This window comes from Sceloporus occidentalis, unplaced genomic scaffold (genome assembly GCF_023333645.1).
Source record: "Sceloporus occidentalis isolate IW3139 unplaced genomic scaffold, rSceOcc1.0.p SCAF_5, whole genome shotgun sequence".
NCBI lineage: Eukaryota > Metazoa > Chordata > Lepidosauria > Squamata > Phrynosomatidae > Sceloporus > Sceloporus occidentalis.
This window is the reverse complement of record NW_028316985.1, coordinates 175,610,125-175,628,069: the sequence shown is the minus strand read 5'-3', so window position 1 is coordinate 175,628,069 and position 17,945 is coordinate 175,610,125. Positions and strand designations below refer to the sequence as shown.

Below are 17,945 nucleotides of genomic sequence, written 5' to 3'. Positions count from 1 at the left end.
TCAGGAATCCAGAGTCTTTCCCACAAGAAAGTTTTGTTACTGTCAGAAATTACGAATTTCTAGACACAGAAATGCAATGTTTGAAGAAGGAGAAATGCAGTGTTTGATATCAATTAACAGTGTTCCCTGACCAGCAATAATAATGTATAGTCAGGGCAGTTCTGACTACACAAGTACTATGAACACACATTGGCTAATGTCAATGATGTTACCGGTCATGATAAGAGAATACAATTTCCTTCTCTTGTCAGGCAATAGCTTAATAATTTTTTTAAACATTTCTTTTGAAAGTTCATTTTTTAAAATAATAATAATAAAGGAACTAGTTATGTATAAACCACCACCAAGATTTTCCTCTGCTGGATAGGGTTACTTCATCCTATACTGCGCTACAATGGCAGGGGACTGTTTGTTATGTTTTTCAACCAAACACTGAAATGAGGCAATGGAGAACTGCATTCAGGAGCAGCCTTTTACACATGCAGCCAATATGGTTTCAAATGTGACTTCTGGAAAATGTCACTATACTGATTAAAAACCTCTTTTTGATGTGAGTGGAGATTTCCATCTACGTGCCAGCCACTATAGCGAGAATAGAAATTCCTAATTGTCATTCCTTTTAATACTCAGAGATACTCATTGGTGCATCAATGAAAACAACAGCAGTTTCAAAATCTTTATGAACGATACAATAAGCTGTAAGTTTCAATGTATTCAGATATGGAAATGTGAATTATCATATAGTTTAACTACATTGTATTGAAATCAAAGTAGTTTTTCTCCCTGAAACTGATAAGGAGAATTTTGTAGATACAATTTGTTCCTTTTTTAAAAAAATAAGCATAACCAAAATAACACTATCTTTGGCCTGGAATAGATGGGCCAAATGAAGCAGCTTCTGGCTGTGTTGGGGGCGTGACATTCAAATGCTGCAGCTCTGAAGCTGCACCGATGCTGCACTCCAGTCCTTTGGACTGGAACAAAAAAAAAACCAACAACCTGGGGTAATCTAGCTGGGGCCAACATCCGCGGCCCACTGTGAGAGCAGGCCGTGCGGTCGGAGCAGTCCTGACCCGGTTCTAGCCAGAGCGGACTTGGGCCACTCCTTCCCGCCCGTCTGCTCTGGCCCTTAGAGTAAAATCCAACATTTCATTACTGTGTTGCATTTACTATTTTGTGTATCTATGGGTGGAGGTGAGGAATGACGTAAACACGATGGGTAAAACATTATGAAAGGCTGTAAAATCATCTTCAGCTTCTGCGTCACCAACTTAACAATAGGAAGGGCCATGTGAAATGAATGCAAATAGAAAGAACCGTCACACATGAAGGGAGATGTCAAAGTTTAGCCTTCTCTACATCAACTAAGCCACAGCCGTGCAGGCAGATTTCAAAGTGAGTATCAGATGATTTTTACAAGACAGCACACCTGCTCTGATCAGCTTCAGTAGTGAAACTAGTTAACCACACCAGGAAACTGTACAAACTCAGGGTAAAAAACACCAAGGGAAGTTGTGACTTCACTGTGACTTTTGGAAGATCGTATCTGCCACACCCTACCAAGGAATTACTTCCAAGAAAAATCTGGTAATATAATCTCATTATGCTGGACAGCTTCAGCAACGTAGGTGGTGGGGTGAGGCAGAATGTTACTAGAAGTATTTATTCATTACTTTTCAGGGCTCCTAGAATGATGTACAATAAAATATATAGGCCTAAAGCTAATAAAACATGTTGGTCTAAATCTAATTAGTGCCATCTTTGAAAAGACACACTAAATTAATGAATTACCTAAATGTTGATTTATCAGTTTTCTGTCACTTCAATGAGCCTACTCTAGTTGGGATTATCAACTGAAGTTAGGCAATTAAAAAAATATTTAAAAGCAGATTAAAAAAAAGGATTAGTTTTATTTTTTTAAACCCACCTTGAAAAGGCACTTACGAATCTGAAATGTCCTGAGCTCACTCTCAAGAGGCTCAACGCTGTCTCATGCTACTATAAAACTGTGACATGAGCCTTGCTGAAAGCACAGTTGGCTCACAGACTGAAGAACAAATTACTATGCCAACTGTTGACTGTATAATTGCTCAGGGTTAATTAATCCTCTTAACCTTTCTCCAGACATAAACAAAACACTTAGCTTTGAGATGTTACATGAAAGGTGCCTGGGATGAAACAGATTACTGCTTTTAGCTCAAGTAATCACTTAATTGATGTATAAATCTGCCTCAATGTTTAACTGTGAGCTTTAAATCTAGAAATTTCAAATAGAGCTTTCACTGCTGAAAGTCTGCTCAGAATAGGTGAAATTGTCACGCAGCTACAGCAGAGCCACTCTGGGTTTTTCCCCCCTTGGGCATGTGGTTATGCTTTGAACAACCATTCATTTAGGGCTCACAAGAAGAAATGCAACAATACCTCTACAAATGGAACATATATCCATTCAACTTCTTTAGGCGACCCCCATGCAACATACATGAATGAGACCACAACACAAATCTACACACTGCACTCCATGAGAGAGGTGATGTACTCAATATACACTCACGGCACACGCAAAACTAAGAGAGAATCAGAAAAGAGTTTGCTTCCTCATGTCTTGAGACTTCCTTGATCCATGTAAGACTGTGATTTATCAACTATAAAACATACACAAAAATCTGTACTGACAGGGGCTTTTGTTCTTATTAATCAACACAACATTATATTTAGTATAGCCCTCACCTGTCCTAAACATACACCTGCCCTGAATTAAATATAAACCAGTTAAAGACGTACTAGTAGCAACCAGCCATACATATGGGTGTAGGACACTCAATATTTTCCAAATGAAGACATCAAGGAATCAAATGTCACCTTGATTAAAGTCATTTTATATTTTATAGTTCTAAATAAGTCAACACATAATTATTACAGACAAAATAGCTTCTGAGTCACAGTATTACAAAAATAATTTTTCATAGTTGTCTTATGAACAGACATTTCTCACACCCACTATAATTTTACAGTGTTTACAGCACAGACCTTAAACTTCACCCCACCAACATTTCAGCAGGATGTTTTCAAAAAGCCGATATATTCTCAATGACAGTAAATAAATACAGTGCTTCTCAACATGTTCACTTTGCCCATACATATTAAATATAAAGAAAGCTCATAAATTAAGCAGATTCTTTAAACTCATCTTCTTTTTTTACTCATCTTCATTTTCTATCTGTAAAACAGCATTCATTTCTTTTGAAGTGCTCTCTAAGGGTTTCCTCAATTCTTCTGCATTTTTCTTTTTCCATAAGTTTCCAAATACAATCCCTGTGAAGAGTAACAGTCCTACTGTACGGTTAGAAGAAAACTTTTTCCAGCAATCTTCAGGACTATGAATGTCCAAAGTGTATATCTAGGGAAGGAGACAGACAGATATTGACAGGACTGCAATTCAGTGTTAGAATTTGTCAACAATATTCTCTCCTCAAATCCACTATCCCCCTCAAATACCACCTTTTCTTTAAAATCTTTCAGCTTCAGGTTTTTTTCTCAGAATGCTTTAGGGATTTGTTTTTAAAATATTTTAATTTTATGGATAATTTAATTGCATTTAATAATATCTTTTGTAACAACACCAATAAAATACCCATTTTGAATTACATGCTATAAATTACTCCGGTTCCCTAATTTTTGCTATTCTTTTATCAGAGGTACCTCTCTCTTGCCTTTTGTAGTCCTCATCTCCATTTGTTGAAAAAGGCACTTTATATTTAGTAAAGCCAAACCTATTTGTTGTTCTTGTGTGCTTTCAAGTTGTTTCCGACTTATGGTGACCCTAAGGAGACCCTATCACGGGGTTCTCTTGGCAAGATTTGTTCAGAGGAGGTTTGCCATTGCCTTCCCCTGAGGCTGAGAGAGTGTGACTTGCCCAAGGTCACCCAGTGGGTTTTATGGCTGTGTGGGGACTTGAACCCTGGTCTTCAGAGTTGTAGTCCAATACTCAAACCATTATGCCACATTAGTCCTCTCATTAATATAAAGCACAGCAGGAATTTCACTAGTACGTATACAACAACAAAGTGGTTAGGAATTTAAGCCAAATTGATAAAGTATGCATTTCAAGGTATGATATAAACTGATGCCAAAACAGATCTAACCTGTCGAGCCAAGTGGATCCCTACAGCAGTCACAGCTGCATAGTATGGGAAAGTCTGATCACAATTCATTCCTGTCACAGTGAGCCCCAAAATCATCATGGTGCTGAATCCGCTAAGCCATTGTTTGGTGTTTTCCTGGAACCGGAGAGCTGTTGATTTCACACCTATGGCAAGATCATCTCTTCTGTCCTGCAATGAAAGGTTGTAAAGCAGTTAGTAAAAACATAAACAAAACCCAGCGGCACTCCCCCTCTCTCTTTTGAATATAAGAGGCACAGAAAAATATCTCCCAGAAGACATGCAACAGTAAGAAGGAGGAAACACTACAAGGAAGATCAAAGAACCCAGATACAGTGGTTAACAGCATGGTTTAGAAATACTGCAGCTTGCCATGTAATCCAAATGTGACAAAATGGTTAATATGAATTAAGGCTCATCTGGAGAGAAAATAGCAACTTCAACGGATAACACATTCCACTGTAATTAGGGTAGAGTTGGGAATGATACAGCTCCCCAGTTGTTGTTGGACTGCAACTTCCAGCATTCCTTACCTTTCATTATGAGCTTGGGCTGCTGGGACTTATAGTCCAACAAGATCTGGAGGGCTCCATGATTCCTCCAGAGTTGGGGCAATGATGGAACCAATTAGTTCTCAACCTCAGCTTCCCATCTGCAAGGAGGGGACAGCAACACAGTCTTTACTTAGAAAGTTATCATCAATACTGCAGAAGATGAACATATGTGAGCCACTTTGATCTCAGTCAGTATTTTTATTTATAGATTCAGAACAACTTATGATTTTTTTTAATTGTATTTTTTTTAAAAATGCAAGTCTATCTATTCTTGAATCCTCCCATTATCAAGAAGAAACAGGGAAATGTATAAGCAGAAATCCCAAACATAGGCAGATATTGTTTGTTTTTTTAAAAGAAAAAAAAATACTGCTTGCTTATATGTCTAAACAGGACTTTCAGGTCAGGTTGCAACAGCATAAAAACAGCAACAATGAAAAAAGTACTAAAGCAAATAAAAATCATTCAAGCAAACACACACAATTTAAAATCCATTTTCAAGTTCAGCAGAAACAGTGACATCAAAGCAGCATATTTCATCAAAACTACCAGCATCAGCCCCTTACTTCACAGGCCTACTAAGAAAAAAGAAACCTGTATTACCTGGTGAGCATAAATAGTGTCGTACATCAGTGTCCATAAAACCCCTGAGAAATACAATGGCAAGCAAACAGACCAGTTACAAGAGCCTTGCACAGCAGACCAGCCAAGTAAGGCTCCCCAGTTGAAGGCAAGGCCTGAAACAAAGAGAAGAAAAGAAATTGTGAAATGTAACAATGACCTGTATCTACTTTGCAGAAATTTACAACAAGTCAATGAAAGGATGATTGTCCCATTTTTAAATCAAGTTACTCTGAAACAAAGAAATAAATAACTCCATGGTAAACTGGGGCTGCATCTACACTACAGAATTAATGTAGTTTGACACCACTTTAACTGCCATGGCTCAATACTATGGAATTCTGGGATTGGTAATTTTGTGAGATATTTAGCCATCTCTGTCAGAGAGCTCTGGTATCATAACAAAGTACAAATCCTAGGATTCCATATGATGGAACCATGACAGTTAAAGCAGTGTCAAACTGCATTAATTCTGCAGTGTGGGAGCAAACTTAGAGATAACAGTTTACTATTAAGATTTGTTGGCAGAAGCCTATGGCTTGCTCTTTGTAGCATCTTCATTCCATATTAAAGAGAATCAATTGACCATGAAGTGGGCACATCATTCGTAATGAGAGAACACCATACACAGCACACCCTTTCCAAATTATGTAGCACATATATTCACATCTGCATCAAGAGATTGATAGAGCATGAAGCTTTTGGGAAGGTGGCGCATTTTTGGGGGGTGCTTCAGTGACAGGGGCTCTAGTTGGAATACTACCACAGTACTCTAAAATAGTTGGGCCTCTGTGAAAGTATAGTGCAATGTCCTTTATAGACCATCATCCTATATATATATATACGTATACATACATACATATATATATATATATATATATATATATATATATATAAATCCTCCTCCTCCTCCTCCAAGTGAGTCAGATCTATGCAACCAGGAAGGTAATTTAAAACATAAAGGGTATTATTAAATTTCTGCCACTCCCATTTCTGAACCCTACTTGCATATCCTGCAGCATTCCATCACCTCAGTTCACAAATGGTGACAAATTGTGACCAGACACAAAGAAGGGCAAGGCCTGCTTACCTTTAATAGCTGGGTAGCAAATTGAAGTTTGGCAAGCAGGGTTTCCTTCTTTACTATAAACTCAGTGTTGAAAAAACTGCACCAACCTGGCACCCCTTCTTTCATATAGCTACAAGGTACAGTAAGCCTGCCTTCTACCCCAGTTACCCCAGTGGTGGATGGTTTATTAAAGAGGACAACAGTATGAAGGAGTTATAAAACATGGCGTGGTCAAAGGGTGAGGGAAGAATGGTACCTGAAATGTGGATAAGGACATTTAAAATGCCCTTTCTCTCTTAGGCAGTTTGACACCACTTTTAAATGCCATAGCTCAATGCTATCTAATTCTGGGATTTGTAGTTTTTTTAGATGTTTAGCCTTCCTTGTCAGAGAGCTCTGGTGCTACAATAAACTAAAAATCCCAGAATTCCACAGCACTGGGCCATGGCAGTTAAAGTGGTGTCAAACTATATTATTTCTGCAGTGCGGATAAAGTCATTGGCCCAGAACAGACGGGTCTTTGCGGTGCCCTCGTCACATGCGAGGGTTGCCTGGTGGGCAGAACGCCCACGCGCCCGGCAACCCTTGCATGTCATGGATGCGCCGTAACTGCGGCGTGCCCACCAGATGGGGTGCATAACAGTGACATTGCAGCTGCGCTGCTTCCAAATGGGGTGGTGCAGCTGCGACATCACTGTGCCAACTCTGGCGCTTTGCAGCGGTGCCGCAAAAAGGAGCCGCTTCCAGGCGCTCCTTTTTTGCTCCGCAGCAGTGCCGCACAATTAGGTTGCTGCGGCGCTCCTACGGAGCAAAGAGAGGCTCCGGGGAGGCATCTCTTTTTGGCGCTCTGTACCGCGCCTTAGTTAACCTCAGAAGCAGCAGGTTCCTACTAGTATACTCTAACTTCACCTTGGCTCAACAAAAAGAATTAAATTATTCAATTATTTTTGTGCTACTGCAGGCAGAATACATAATGAAAAAGGCAGAAACCATACTATTTCTGGCCTATGTGTGTCAGGGGATGTTTAGCTGTTTTCAATAGTAGTAGTGATGGTGATGTAGCAGTAGTGATAAGAGAAGTAATAGTATATTGTAGCCTCCAAGGACATTACCTGTGTTGCCCTCATTAACATATTGAAACTACATAAAATAATGGGCAGGGAAAGTGTTTCAAACCTGAAATGTCATCTCTAAAAAGGCCTTTCAGAGAGCATGAGAAAGTTATTAGACTTCCAGAATCTCCCATATCAAGATTGGTAACACACTGCCTGGAGAGCCTTATCTGGCTTTGATGTTTCTCTGACACTAGACAAAGATCTATTTATTTCCCCAGGCATTCAATCTTTTGTTGATTTATTTTACTCTGCTATTATTTTAATACTAGTTGTATAGGTATGTTGCTTCTTAGCTTACTTATTGTGTTATGTTATGCAGTTTTGATAATTACTGAACACAATACTGATAATGTCCTCAAGGGCTGCAACATATTACAACAGTAATTTCAAAACCCACTCTTAGAAATATTCAGCCAGAGGTAGCACAACAACAGCCAAATTAATCCTCAAATCCTTGAGCCTGAGCCTACCTCAGCCAATTTGTTTAGTTAAAAAAATGTAGAATCCATGGATATGGAGGGCCAACTGTAATTCCATCAATCTGGCAGAATAGTAATGTTTCAAGTGCTTCATATACTATAAACATATGTCATTGTCATATACTATTTGCACACAGTGATTTAAACTTTGTTAGCCAGGACCATATACTCAGTAGTAAGATCCCTTTTTCTAGAAGACTATTTCTCCCAACACAAATGTGAGAACCATGCATAGAGACTTTTCTCAGAGTTGTTCCATCAGGTAAACAGTTATTGAACAAAATGACTTTTCAGTGATGGCACCCTGGTAGGTGAACACGCTCAAGAGAGAGACTAACCTGGGGGCCTTAGATGTCATTTCAATGAAGGCAAATTTGTCTCCCCCGTCTCAGGCCTTTTTACTCTGTTTTTGCTTCAGAACTGATTTTTACCACTGGTAAGTGATTTTAAGCTGTTTATTTTCTGATTTACCAAAACACCCTCTTAAAAGCTGAGATATCAAAACTTATACATATACAAACAATAGAATAAAGAAAGTCATGGCTGTGGAGACTGTAAGATATCAAATTACCAAAGAACCTGTAATTATGAAAAAGAAATCCTGGAACTTACCCAAGAACAGCTGTGGCCAGTATGTTATTCTCTTCATAAGTGGGTAAGTCACCACAAGAGATAAAGAGGCAGCTCCTAAAACAATACTGTGAATGAATAAAAAAAAGTTTAGGAAAAATAAAAACAAACGTGAGCGCATACATTTTGCTATTTTGTAGCACCTTACTCTACCTGGGGATGACCAGGTATGTCTAGAATAGTATTATTATTATTATTAGAATAGAAGGCTCCTTGTGGTACTGTGAATCTCTTTCTTGTGAAGCTTCTCCTGAAATTATTTCTCCTGTCTTTTTTTTTTTCCTGGACAGAAGTTCCACAGGTAAGAAGAAAAAAGGGGCTGAAATAGTGAAAAAACAGGGAAAATTCAAAGTGGGGGATGACATCATGTCAAGTCATTTTTAAAATTTCAGTAAATGGAGAGGTGGAGTTACCCAAGAAGTATGGCTGTATGAACTCAGAGCTCCTTCACCTAGGCATTAAAAATCTATTGAAACTTGAAATCAGAATATACTAAATTTCACCCATCCTGCATTTTTTTTTCTTGAGGGTGTGCTATATACTGGGGGATGGTTAAAGAGGAAGGTCTTATTATTTTGGATCAAAAATCTGCTTCCCTCTACTATCAAATAACCAAGCAGGACCTTCAGTGGTGCCAAAACAAGGAAGACTCGTGAAAGGCAGCACAGCAGCAACAACCCAATTTAATCAGGGAATGGACAGTCTAGCTTCAAAGACATCAGCAAGCCCTGTTAGCCGCCCCAATTGTTCTCAGAGGAGCGGGATACAAATAATAATAATAATTATTATTATTATTACTGAAGAATGCTCTACCTCTATGGAACCACTAGAAAAATTAGTTTTGCCTCTGAATGCAAAGCTGTTGGGCATAATTAATCAGCAAATGAAGTAATGGACATGGGCATCAAACAGCAAGCTCAAGCAAATGAAATCACTAAGAGTACTCAAGAGCTACAACTTAATCTGAAAGACTTGGAAATCTGCAATTGCATATGGAATTTAGGGATGTGTGGAATTCCAGAATTAAATAGAAAAGGAGTTGCAATGAAAGAGGCATACTGTGATGATGTTCTCCAATAAATATGGACTGTAAGATGTAAAATCTACTTCAGTGGTGTCAGAATGGTTTCAAACACCTTGGCCAGTATCCAGTTAGTGAAATTCAACTGCATAAATCATGTGTGTATTGTTTTTTCAGTGGGGTGCAAGAGTCTTTTCTATAGCTTCTTGAGCTCCATCACAAACCTTCCCCTTTGCAGCTACCAAGCCTGGTGGGAAGGAAGTGATTGGGCAGTGAAGACTCCCTCTCTTATCACTCTGCAGTGTGCGTGCAAGAGAAACAGAGAAACAATTCAATTTTCATACCTATGCCTCTCCCTGTAGAAAAATGCATGGAGACTGAGATGGAGCCTCCCCCTAGTCAGTCACCCCTCCCCTTCTCAACTACTTCAGCAGCAGCATGGGGCTTGCCTGCTGTGGGGTGAGGAAGGTAGTCATAGAGCTACATCTGTAGGGTGGTTATATTCTGGGCACCCCATGCAGGATCTCAGCCAGTTTGGGTCTTTGAACAAACCTCTGCAGTCATGCGAGCTATTTGGTGCAATCATGACACCCAGCATTGGGTGGCCTACATGTTTACTGTTCTGAAAGAGCATGGTAAGAAATGTGAGACCAAAAAATTATTCAATGTAAGTTACATGTATTGATAAGTGATGCCTGCAACAAAATGTTATAGTGTGGAGTACACCCGTTTAGCATTCCAGTGAGCCAGTTATGTCCCCCTCAACATTCCATGCCAACTGAGCATGTTCTGTCCTCACTGGTCTGCTTTACACCCCAAGGGCTTTCTTTTATTTCTTTAAGTGAGCTGATTCCCTCAAAGCTGCTGATACTTATTGTTACCTTTGTATCATACAGTTTTAGCTAACTACGGATCAGTACTCAGACTTCTCTATTAATATATATGATTTTAATAAGTTTTTATTTTTATTGTATTAATTTTTTAAAAGTGGATTGCTTTTTATTTCACTCCTAGCCTACCTTTACCACTACAACAATAAATTATATATTTGAAATATAGCAGATTAAATGCAATCACAGTACTTTTCTTTTCCAGTGAAATGGTTCTGAATGTACCATTTTCATCCTTCACTTCTAGCATGTTTTTTTCTGCCTTCCCTGCAAGGACACAACAGATCTGGGAAAACATTACCTGAGACCATTTTTTCTCTCTTAAAAATCCATGTTTATCCATTCAAACGCAACATTTTTTACATTCATACCTCTGGCAGATTGATTCCAAAAGCCACACCCTATGAAGGCCTAAACAGAAATGCCCCAATCAAATAACCATTTATTTCTAACTTACCTGTAATAATTCAAACATAATAGGACACATAAAGCCAAACTAAGCTGTCCCCCAAGAAAAAGAAGGGAATGAAAAGTTGAAATCTCTCCAGCTGCTAGTGGGCGACTTGCAGTTCTCACAACCTAAAACACAGCAAATTGTTTCAGTCACTGACTATATTACTAGCAACATGTAAATATATATGTGAGACAGTTTAGACTTTTACACAGCATATTTTTTTCCATTTTCTGTTGCTCTTTTATATTATTTAAGACATTCTGGTTTTCTGATGCATTGCATCCTCCTGTCAAAGCATGTTTACACTGGAAACCACAGCAAATATACTATGTATATTTGCATACAAACCATGAAACCAACAAGTTTCATGTTGTGAGGATGAACCACAGGAAATATAAAAATTGTGTGGTTACTCTTTCCCCGCCAGCTCAACTGTAAGGAAGTGTTTAAGATTCTTCTTCTATTTCAAACTAACTGTGGATTGTTGTGATGTCTGAACCTGGAAAAAAATGGTTAGTTTCACCTATGGATCAGCTAAAACAATCCAATGTCAAACCAAGGTTAAAATGATAGAATCATAGAATTGGGAGGAACTGCAATGGCCATCAAATCCAATCCTCTGCTATACAAAAAGGAGAGACCACCACTCTAATACACTGTTAAACAGCTGTTATAGTCAACAAACCTGGTGAAATCTTTTTTCTTGTAATCTGAACGCACTGGTTAGTGTTTTAGTCTGTAGAGCAGCAGAAAACAGTTTCACACCCTCTTCTATCTGACGCCCTTACAGGTATTTCAATATGGCTATCACCTCTCAATGGTCCAAAACACACTGCAGAAATAATCCAGTTTGAGACCACTTTAACTGCCCTGGCTCGGTGCCAGAGAATCCTGGGAATTGTAGTTTATTTGTAGCATCAGAGTTCCCTGACAGAGAAGACTAAAAGTCTCACAAACACTATAGTTCCCAGATTACCTAGCTTTGTCCCAGAGCAGTTAAAGCAGTCTCAAGCTGGATTATTTCTGCAGTGTGTTTTGGACAAATGTCAATCTTCTCTTTTCCAAATTGTGAAGCTGAGCTGCTTCAGTAAATATAAATATGACTAAGTACAGGCTAGGGTTCAGATATAATCTGTGGTTAATCTAAAGCTGATGTATAGGCTCTTTACTTCTTCTTTAGTCTTCCCCAATATTTCTGGAGGGGAATACAGCTCCCCAAATCCCATAATCATCAAAAATTACGATGGCCAAGAAATTCTGGAAGATGCAGTCAAAAAAAGTAACTCTTCCAAACACTAGGCTCTGGTCAGCAACTTCTGTAAGATCTCCCTCCAAAGGAAGAGGGAAGGATCCTTCTTGTCAAGCTGTGGCTTGGTGTCATGCACAAACAGGTCAATGCAGTTCTATCTGCAGAGGAATCACTAACAGCCACCATAAACTAGATAGGGTGGCACTCATTGTCTCATTCTGCCTTGGTCCAGTCTGTCCTACTGATGGTCACACTGTCAATCACAGTCAATGACAGCAGATACTCCCATCCCTTGCAATGTCCCATCAGCTGCATGACATCATCAAGGGAAGTGGCCTTCTCCCTCCAGAAATGCAGACCAATATCCCCCATATGACCCACTAAATTGGCAGGCACACAGCTAGTATATTTCAATATAAATGACAATAAGTGGAGTTTAGGTATTTAAAGTTAGGAAAGAAAATAAGAAAGCTTAAAGGGCATCCTTTGGTCTTGCTCTGGATTAGAGATGCTATCAATACTCTACTTCAAAATTAGCATTTCAGCACACCCTCCACCATTACATAGATAAAAACGGGATCTGCATAGCCATGAAACATTGGAGGGTGGTCAAAATGGAAAAAGTTAATGAGAAGGAACACACAAGCTAGGAAAGGCTGCAGCAATTTGATTTTGTCTGAGCCTTCTGGGAAGAGCATGATTTTCCCCTCCTCTCCTCTTCCCCAATGAGTTAGCTAAGTAAAAACTAATTTTGCACTTTGAATTCCATTTGCAGCAACTGAGGTAAGATTCTGTTTGCAGCAACAGAGATGAACAAAGAGGGAAAGTGGTAGGAGAGAGAAACCAGGGCATTTTAAAAACAGCTGAAAAGTGAGATGACAGGGGATTGTTTGGGGCTTCCTTGCCAAATCAGGACAGCTTCAGGAGTGGGGGCGAAACCTGCTTTACAAAAAATAATTTACTTAATGAGCAAACATAATGAACCTGCCTGTTCTTTTCAAGTCCTCTCTACCTTTTTGTCATAGTCCATATCCCACATGTCGTTAATAGTACAGCCTGCTCCACGCATCAGTAGCGCGCCAGTGCCAAACAGTAATAGCATGTCCCAGGCTGGCAAACATCCTGGTTCTGCTGCAAGGGCTATACTCCAGGTGCAAGGCAGATACAGCAGCCATGTCCCTAAAATATAAATTGTGAAAGGGATTAGGAGGGAGACACATAAAACCATATTCATATAAGTAGTCAATTTATTATTTTGGTTTTGTTCTTCCTATTAGTTTTGTTTTCTTCTTGACTGACTTTATTCAATACTTTATGGTCAACATTTGACTTTATTAAAATATTTTGTCCACTTCACAGAAGGAAAAAATGAAGAAAGCTAAGTTTCAGTGCAACTGGAATGTATGTTTGACAGGAAAGATAAACAACCTACAGCCATCACTGAGAGAAACCTAAATTTATAATTATTCATTTATAATTACATTCTAAAATTTATAAGAATTTATAATAGTTTTATAGTTTATAACTGAAAATATTCATTCATTAAGTATTTATCCACAACTTTATAAACTTTCATTATTCATGACAGACTACCCTGAGGGTCGAAGACAAAATCAAGTTGTACAGAAACAGACCTATTCAAAGGATGTGGCATAATTAAGAATCACAGCAGAAAAATGGTTCACACACAAAATTACTAAGAAAGGAAGTAAAAGAAAATATTTGTGAAGAAATACCTGCAAAGCAAGCTCTCTCCATTTAATTTCTTTGAAGTTTTTTTAGAAATCATTCAAGATGACCAAAAAAAGGTATTATGCTGATACAAACAATAATAAACTGAAACAGCAGAAGGAACCAAAACTAAGTTCCATCACATCTTTTAGAACTGGGTCAGTTTAGGACATGAACAACAGCTTTGGATCCTTATCTTTGAAAATTCTGGCACATTAACTATTTCAATACTGCGATCCCAACCTGCTCTCCGACTGCTGTCTGAAAATATAGCTGGTAAGCAAATTCCATAGAGCTGAAGTCACTCCTAGGTCAGTGCATCCTGTGGACATACACAGGTATTAACTTGATGGGTCTTTCCCATTTATTTCAAAAGAAGGAAAGCTTCTCTCATCATTTTGTAGGCACAGAATTGCTATGCTTATTGAAGTGAATGGGAAGTGCTTCAATGAAGGATAGTCCCATGCTTGTACCGAAGGGAACTCTCATACCTTCAAGCCAATATGAAGAAGTTATTTCTGGGAAGTTAAGTTTGGACTAAAGAAATTATTTGTAGGCTCTGCCTCTTAGTTGTGTACAGGAGACTGGCAGCCTGATACTAACACTGTCTTCTATATAAGACTCAGAGCTGCTAAGAGGTCCACAATGAGAAACTCCGGAGTGCAATCCTGATTTGATTGTTGCTACCTGGCCAGAAGCATACAAAGCTATTTACCCATATTCTGTGCCACTTCACTTAATTTTTTACTTTATGCCCATTTCTGAATTTATCTATGGAATAAAAATAAAAACAGGTCTTTTCAAATTAAGTCTTTAAATGTATACTTTATTTTTACACACATTTAATTGAACACACTGAAATGCTAGGGATTTCTTTGCAACATTCAGAAATCTGGTAGAAAGCCAAGTTCCAACCTGTCCATAAATCTGAGAGGTGAAATAAGAGGATCAGTTCATTCTGGGTAGCAATTTGCAAAGAACAAGTTGTCTAGTCCTCCAGTTATGAATCCAACACAAGCAATATCTGCTTAGTGAGGTTTCACAGTCCCCTGCTAACCTGCTCCTCTGGAAAAACTAGTTGATAACTGGGAGGTGCTGGATAAATAAAAATAAACAGCGAACACCAGTAAAAGAGAGAGAGAGATTTGAAATCCCAGAAAGTCTCCCTCAGTGATAATCCCTTACTATATACTGTATCTCCCATATATTTTGACATGAAATCCAGCATGGTGTAGTAGTATGAGTTTTGGACAAGGACTCTGGGAGACTAGGGTTTGAATCTCCACTCACTCATGGAAACCCACTGGAAATCTCCACTCTGAGTGCCAGAAACCCCCATGGTAGGTTCACCTTGCAGTTGTCATAAGTTTGAAATCACTAGAAGGCACACAACAGCAATCATATTTTGATTTATGCCCAGAGGCAGAGAGGCACAAAACATTGCATATGGCCTTATGTGACCATCTTAGAAACACAACAGAAAGTAAAATGTACATATAAAGAAAGTTCTAATGAGACTATTTATTTACAATACATCCAGATAAACATGGGAAAAGATGGAGCTCATGGCTGCGGTTGTCCAAGGAACAGAAGATCTAGAGGTGCAAGGGCTGAATTGATTCTGTCCATGAAAGACGCAGTAGAGATAGTGAAGTTATGAGAGGCAAAAATGTAAGGACCTAGTACAATCTCAACAGCCAGCATGGTATAGAGGTTTGAGCATTGGTCTATGACTTTGGAGATCAGAGTTCGATCCTGCACTTGGCCATGGAAACTCATTCAGAGAGGGTTTATCTTCACTTTCTTCTAAGGCTGAGAGAGTATAACTTTCCCAAGGTCACACAGAGGATTTCCATAGCCCAGCAGAGATTTGAACCCTGAATTGCAGTCCAACGCTCAAACAGTGACATCACACTGACGCCACAAATGGATCTAAACACTGATAAATAGTTCGCTTAATTCAGAGGTGCATGTACATTTCAGCAGTTTATGCCAACTAATCCAGGAAAATGAAGCATATAACTGTTGTCATGCACCAGAGCCTCTGAAGAGAGCTATCTATTTGTGTAGATATCTTGGTCCACCACAGGAAACTCAGCTGGTTACATTGTGGTGACAACCCTGGTTGACCGATATTTCTACACTGGAGAGAATGTACCGAGGAGCCATTTTTTCACCGCCTAACTAGCTGAAGGTCTGCTAACCTAACCCTGTCAATATACCTTTCAATGAAGCATACATTGCCTCCCTCTGCTGTTACATCTGTAATACAGCAACAGATAGTAAACCAATGGACAGTGCACCATGCGTGGGGAATTTGCTTGCCAAGGACCGCTGCAGTATTGACGTAACGTTCTCCAGTGATCCGCAATGTGCCTGGGAAAAAGAATGACCCTTCACTGTGTTTTGGGCATAAAGAATTCTCCCAGTCACCATTAATGTAAAAGAAGTGTGGTTTTTTCCTGGTCTTATGTTTGTTGCCCTCCTCATTTGGGGACTGAAAGCAAGGTTTTTGTTGTTCTGAAAGGGAAATAACAGTAACAGTATTTACAAGTGAAAACAAACACAGGTCCAAAACAAAGTGTTAAACAGTAAACACAAAGTTTGAAAAAGAACAATTAATTGGTTTTTTTTAAAAGTTAAAAACATTACGCATTAAAGTTCGAAATAGATTAAAAACTCTGCACAAACCTTGCACAGCATTTAAATTATTGAATTATTATTATTATTATTATTATTATTATTAAATTATAATTAGAATTAAAATACTATACAATATATAAATTATATATTATTATTATTATTTATTTATATAGCGCTGTAGATTTGCAATATGTATGTATGCTATAAAATACAATTATAAAAGTTTAACTAATAATAATAATTGTTATAAATTATAATAATTTTATAATATACATTATATATATATAACATATTATAATATATATAGTATATATGATTATATATAATAATATATTATAATTTAATAATAATAATTATTATAGCCACCCAGTTTCTAATTATATAATATACATTATATATTACATATTATAGTGTATATATATATATATATGGTATATTATATATACATATGATTAAATATAATATAATACTATAATTTAATAATAATAGTAATAATGATAATGATAATGATGATGATGATAATAATAATAATAATAATAATAATAATAATAGCCACCCAGTTTCTTCAGCATCCAAAGAGGTGAGAAAGCCAAGGAGGGGAGGCGGGAAACCTCTCCTGAAAGGCGAGCCCTCATTGGTCAGCCCCTCCCCTCTTTCTGCTTGATTGACACACAGACTCACCAATAGGCTTGTCCAGCCTCATGAGCCGCAGGTAAGGCTGGAGGGGACCCGGCGCCGCTTGCACCAGAGCCGCCGCTGAAAGAGTCCCGACCGGCCGCGTCCTCGGCCCCGGGAGACCGTAAGGGCCATGAGGGCCTAGGATGGGGTCGGATGCGATCCAGAGCGCGGCCGAGGAGCCTCTTTGGGCCCAAAGGGGACGCCTGAGGGGAAGCCTAGTTAGCCGTGAAATTACTAGCCGCGCAGCCGCCATGACAGTGACGTCACACGTTCCCCGGATGCCTGAAAATGAAAAGGACCATAGGGCTCAGATATTATATATACTCCCCCGAGTTTGACACAACACTTCCGGGAAATAGTTGGCGAACCAATGATATCCAATGCAGGAGAGGCATAACGAGGCCGTGCCCCTTTCCACGCAAATGGCGGCATTCAGGTTTCACCGGAAGTTGGTTGTTTGCTGTGTTCTCATTGGTTGTTTGGCTCTGAGAGGCCACCAAAGAGGTAAGACTAGAGAGAGGCTTGAACACAAGGCGGAGAACTACGGGTGTTTTTAACTCATGATCCTATAATTGTAGCAGAGGCCCAAAACACACTGCAGAAATCACCCAGTTTGAGGTCGTTTTAGCTGCCCTAGTTCAACTCATTGCT

At 38.8% G+C, this 17,945-nt stretch overlaps 1 protein-coding gene across 1 annotated transcript; it reads right to left on the bottom strand.

The window, feature by feature from the left end:
* Positions 1–2,865: 2,865 nt before the first annotated feature.
* On the bottom strand, positions 2,866–17,700 carry LOC149313183 (4-hydroxybenzoate polyprenyltransferase, mitochondrial-like). The gene is made up of 7 exons (XM_089527116.1): positions 17,298–17,700; positions 13,255–13,421; positions 10,997–11,118; positions 8,611–8,696; positions 5,318–5,451; positions 4,143–4,331; positions 2,866–3,397 (listed from the first exon to the last, which is right to left on the bottom strand). Exons 1-7 carry the CDS (start codon positions 17,545–17,547, stop codon positions 3,197–3,199), a joined length of 1,149 nt encoding a protein of 382 aa, XP_089383242.1. The 5' UTR covers positions 17,548–17,700; the 3' UTR covers positions 2,866–3,196.
* Positions 17,701–17,945: the final 245 nt, after the last annotated feature.